The following is a 5,004-nucleotide window of genomic DNA, read 5'->3' as shown; positions in this document are numbered from 1 at the left end:
AAATTTAATATTAGTATTTAATATATTTTTATTAGAAAAAAATAATTTTTAATTTATTTAAATTAATTATAATGATTAAATTAGTAATATTTTTGTAATAATTAATAAATATTTAATATATATATATAAGGAATTAGGCAAATTTAATATATCCACCTGTTTATCAAAAACATCGCTTATTGAAAATAATTTTAAGTCGATCTGCCCAATGATTTTAATTAAATGGCTGCAGTATAATTAACTGTACAAAGGTAGCATAATCAATTGTTTTTTAATTGAAAACTAGAATGAAAGAATTAATGAGATATATACTGTCTCATATATATTTAATGAATTTAAATTTTTAGTAAAAATGCTTAAATAATTTTATGGGACGATAAGACCCTATAGAATTTTATATTAATATTTAATTAATTATTTAATAAAAATATTAATATTTAATTGGGAGGATTGATAAATTTAAAAAACTTTATATTAAAAATAAACTTTGATTTTAGAATCTATTTTTGATCTTTTATTATAAATCAAAAGAATAAATTACCTTAGGGATAACAGCGTTATATCTTTTTAAAGATCATATTAATAAAGATGTTTGCGACCTCGATGTTGAATTAAGATAAATTTTAAATGGAGAAGTTTAAAAATTAAGTCTGTTCGACTTTTAAAATCTTACATGATTTGAGTTCAAATCGACGTAAGTCAGATTGGTTTCTATCTATAAAATTTAATAAATTATTTGTACGAAAGGACTATAATTTATAATTAAATTATTATAAATTAACTAATAAATATTTAATTAATTATATTAGCATATTAGTGCATTAAATTTAGAATTTAATTAAATTATAGAAAAATTATAATATATAATAATTATAATAATTATAAATTATTTAATTTTTATTTTAATAATTTTAATTAGAGTAGCTTTTTTAACTTTATTTGAACGTAAAATATTAAGATATATACAATTACGAAAAGGACCTAATAAAGTAGGATTTAAAGGACTTTTACAACCTTTTAGAGATGCATTAAAATTATTAATAAAAGAATTTTTTTTTCTTAATTTTATAAATTCATATCTTATTAGTCCAATAATTATATTTTTTTTATCAATAATATTATGATTAAGATATCCTTGAATTAATAAATTTTATTATATAGATAATAGAATTATTTATTTAATATTAATTTTAAGATTAATAGTTTATCCAATTATATTAATTGGTTGAGTTTCTTTATGTAATTATTCAATTTTAGGTTCATTACGGGCAATTTCTCAAATGATTTCTTTTGAAATTTTATTATTTTTAATATTTTTTATATTAATAATAATAATTGAAAGATATTCTTTAAATAGATTTATCAATTTTCAATTAAATATAAAATTTATAATTTTAATATATCCTTTATATATTATTTTTTTTATTAGAATACTAATTGATTTAAATCGAGTTCCATTTGATTTAATTGAAGGAGAATCTGAATTAGTTTCAGGATTTAATATTGAATATTTTAGAAGATTATTTGTTTTAATTTTTTTATCTGAATATATAAATATTATATTTATAAGTATATTAATAACTATTATATTTTATGGGTTAATAAATTGATCAATTAATTTTATTTTTATATATTTAATTCATATAATTATTTTAATTATAATTCGTGGGGTTTTGCCTCGAATCCGATATGACAAGTTAATAAATATATGTTGAATTGAATTATTAGTTTTAATTTTATTTTATTCATTTTATATTTATTTGATTAAAGAATTATTTTTAATAATTTAATATTTTTAAAGTTAATAGAAAATTTTATTTCTATATTTATGTTTTCAAAACATATACTATTCAAGTTCATTAACTAATAAAATTTAAATATAATTATTATTTTTTAATAATAAATCTCAAATATTATTAATATAAAATGAAAGAATTAAATAAAAAAAATATATAAAAGTAAAAATTTGATTTAAATTTATATATGGATATTCAATTATTTGTCTTCCTAATCAAGTTAATATAATAAAAATATTAATAAATCATCAATATATAATTTTATTTATAAAATAAAATTTATTATTTTTTAAATTATTTAAATTAATTAATGGAATTAAATATAGAATAAAAATTGAAAAAAATAATATAATTACTCCTCCTAATTTATTAGGAATAACTCGTAAAATTGAATATGCAAATAAAAAATATCATTCTGGTTTAATATGAACTGGGGTAATTATTGGATTTGCTATTTTAAAATTATCTGGATCTCCTAATATATATGGAAATTGAAGATTAATAATTATAAATAATATAAATACTAAAATAATTGTAATTATATCTTTAATTGTAAAATATGGATGAAAATTAATTTTATAAATATTTATTTTAGAATGAATAGGATTTGAAGATCCTGTAATATGTAAAATTATTAAATGAATAAAAACTATTAAAAGAATAATAAATGGTAAAATAAAATGAAATGAATAAAATCGATTTAATGTATCATTATTAATTGAAAATCCTCCTCAGATTCATTCAACTATAAATTGCCCAATATAAGGAATTGCTGAAATTAAATTTGTAATTACTATTGCTCCTCAAAATGATATTTGACCTCATGGAAGAACATATCCTAAAAATGCAGTTGCTATTGATAAAAATAAAATTGATACACCAATTATTCAAACTTGTAATAATTTAAATGAATAATAAAATATATTTCGTGCAATATGTAAATATATAATTAAAAAATAAAATGAAGCACCATTTATATGAATTAAACGAATTAATCAACCTGAATTTATATCTTTTATAATGTTAGAAATTCTGTAAAATGCAATATTGATATTTGGACAATAATGTATAGAAAGAAATAATCCTGAAATAATTTGAATTATTAGAAATATTCCTAAAATCGATCCAAAATTTCAAAAATAATTAATATTAATTGGTGTTGGTAAATTAATAAATGATATTGGTAAATTTATTAAATTTATTTTATAAATTATTGGAATTATTTTTTTCATTTTTTTGTTCGTAAATTTTTATTTTCAATAAAACAAATTTTTGTTATAATAAATAATATAATAATTAAAAAAATAATAAATATTAATAAAATAAAATAATTAGGATTTAAATATAGTTTTTTAATAATATTAATTTTGTTATTTTTTACAAAATTAAAATTATAATTTTTTATAATAAATTTATTTAATTGTTTTATTTGAATTATAATAAATATAATTAAAAATAAATTTAAAAAAATTAAATTTAAAAAATTATTTTTTTTTGTTAAATTATTAATTAAACAAATAAAATAAGAAAATAAAATTAAAATTCCTCTAATAAAAATAATAATTAAAATAAATAAATTTAATGAAATATTTTGTTTTAAAATTAAAATATTAATTATTATTAAAATTACATAAAAAATTAAATATATTAGTTGTTTTAAAGGTGAAATAAAAATATTTATAAATATATAATTTAAAATTAATATTAAATTTATGTAAAAATTTGTAAATAAAATAATATTAAAAATAATTAAAATTTTCATTTTAAAAATTAACCAAAAAATAGTTTAAATAAAATTATAATTTTGGGAATTATAGATATTTATGAAAATTAAATTTTTTTGAAATTTTTAAATTTTTGTTATATTAATTAATTTTAAAATTTTAATTTACAAAATTAATGTTTTTAGTTAAACTATATAACATATTAATTATTAATTAATTTCAATTTTTTTGATTGTTAATTTAATTATTTTTATATTATTTATTATAATAAATTATTTTGTTTATTTTTTAAATTTTTTAATTGGAATGGAATATTTAATTATAATGATTTTATTTAATATAATTTCAATTAATTATAATAATTGAATTTTTTTAATTTATTTAATTTATTCAGTTTGTGAAGGAGTTTTAGGATTATCATTAATAGTTAGAATAAATTATGAATATGGTCATCAAAAAATTAATTTTATTAATTTATATTAAAAATGATTGAAATTTTTATTTTTTTTTATATAATTTTTTTTATAAAATTTTTAGATTTTATAATTTTAAGAAATATAATATTTTTAATAAGTTTTATTTATTTAATAAATTTAAGATGAATTAAATGAATTTATATTTTTAGAAATTTAGGAATTAATTATTATTCAAATTATTTAATTTTAATAATATTTTGAATTTTTAGATTAATTTTTTTAAATTTAAAAGAATATACAAAAAAATGTTTAATAATAAATTTTATTTTAATATTACTAATATTAATAAATTTTTTATCAATAGATTTATTAATTTTTTATTTTATATATGAAGCTAGATTATTATTAATCTTTTATATAATTATAGAATGAGGTTATATAGAAGATCGTATTTTAGCTTCTTTTTATATAATATTTTACACATTAATTTTTTCTTTACCTATATTATATTTTATTTTTAAAATTTTAGATTTAGAAGGCAGTATATGTTTTTTTTATTTAGAAATAGTTGATTTAAAATTAGATTTATTTAGTTTTATTTATATATTAATATCTTTTTTAGTTAAAATCCCTATATACTTATTTCATGGATGATTAATTAAAGCTCATGTAGAAGCCTCATTTTTTAGATCTATAATTTTAGCTTCAATTATATTAAAATTAGGAAGATATGGATTATTACGATTAATTTTTATATTTAAATTTTTAATAAATAATTTATTAACTTTTTTTATATTTATTAATATTTTAGGAATATTGTTTTTAAGATTTATTTGTTTAATTCAATTTGATATAAAATTAATTATTGCTTTATCTTCTGTAATTCATATAGGAATTATATCAATAGGATTATTATTAGAAATTAAATTAGGAATTTTAGGAAGATTAATAATAATAATTTCTCATGGACTTGTTTCTTCAGGATTATTTTATTTAGTTAATATAATTTATATACAAACTAATAGACGTTTAATTTTTATTAATAAAGGTATAATCAATTTAATACCT

General features: G+C 13.7%; 1 protein-coding gene across 1 annotated transcript; it reads right to left on the bottom strand.

Moving 5' to 3' along the window:
- Window positions 1-1,870: 1,870 nt before the first annotated feature.
- Window positions 1,871-3,150, bottom strand: LOC139997747 (cytochrome b-like). Its single transcript, XM_072021709.1, is given in 1 exon segment — window positions 1,871-3,150. A coding segment is annotated over 1 exon segment (1,122 nt). The 5' UTR covers window positions 3,029-3,150; the 3' UTR covers window positions 1,871-1,906.
- Between the last annotated feature and the right edge of the window lie 1,854 nt (window positions 3,151-5,004).

Source organism: Bombus fervidus, unplaced genomic scaffold (assembly GCF_041682495.2).
Source record: "Bombus fervidus isolate BK054 unplaced genomic scaffold, iyBomFerv1 scaffold0166, whole genome shotgun sequence".
Lineage (NCBI taxonomy): Eukaryota > Metazoa > Arthropoda > Insecta > Hymenoptera > Apidae > Bombus > Bombus fervidus.
This window is presented reverse-complemented; position numbering and strand designations above follow the sequence as displayed.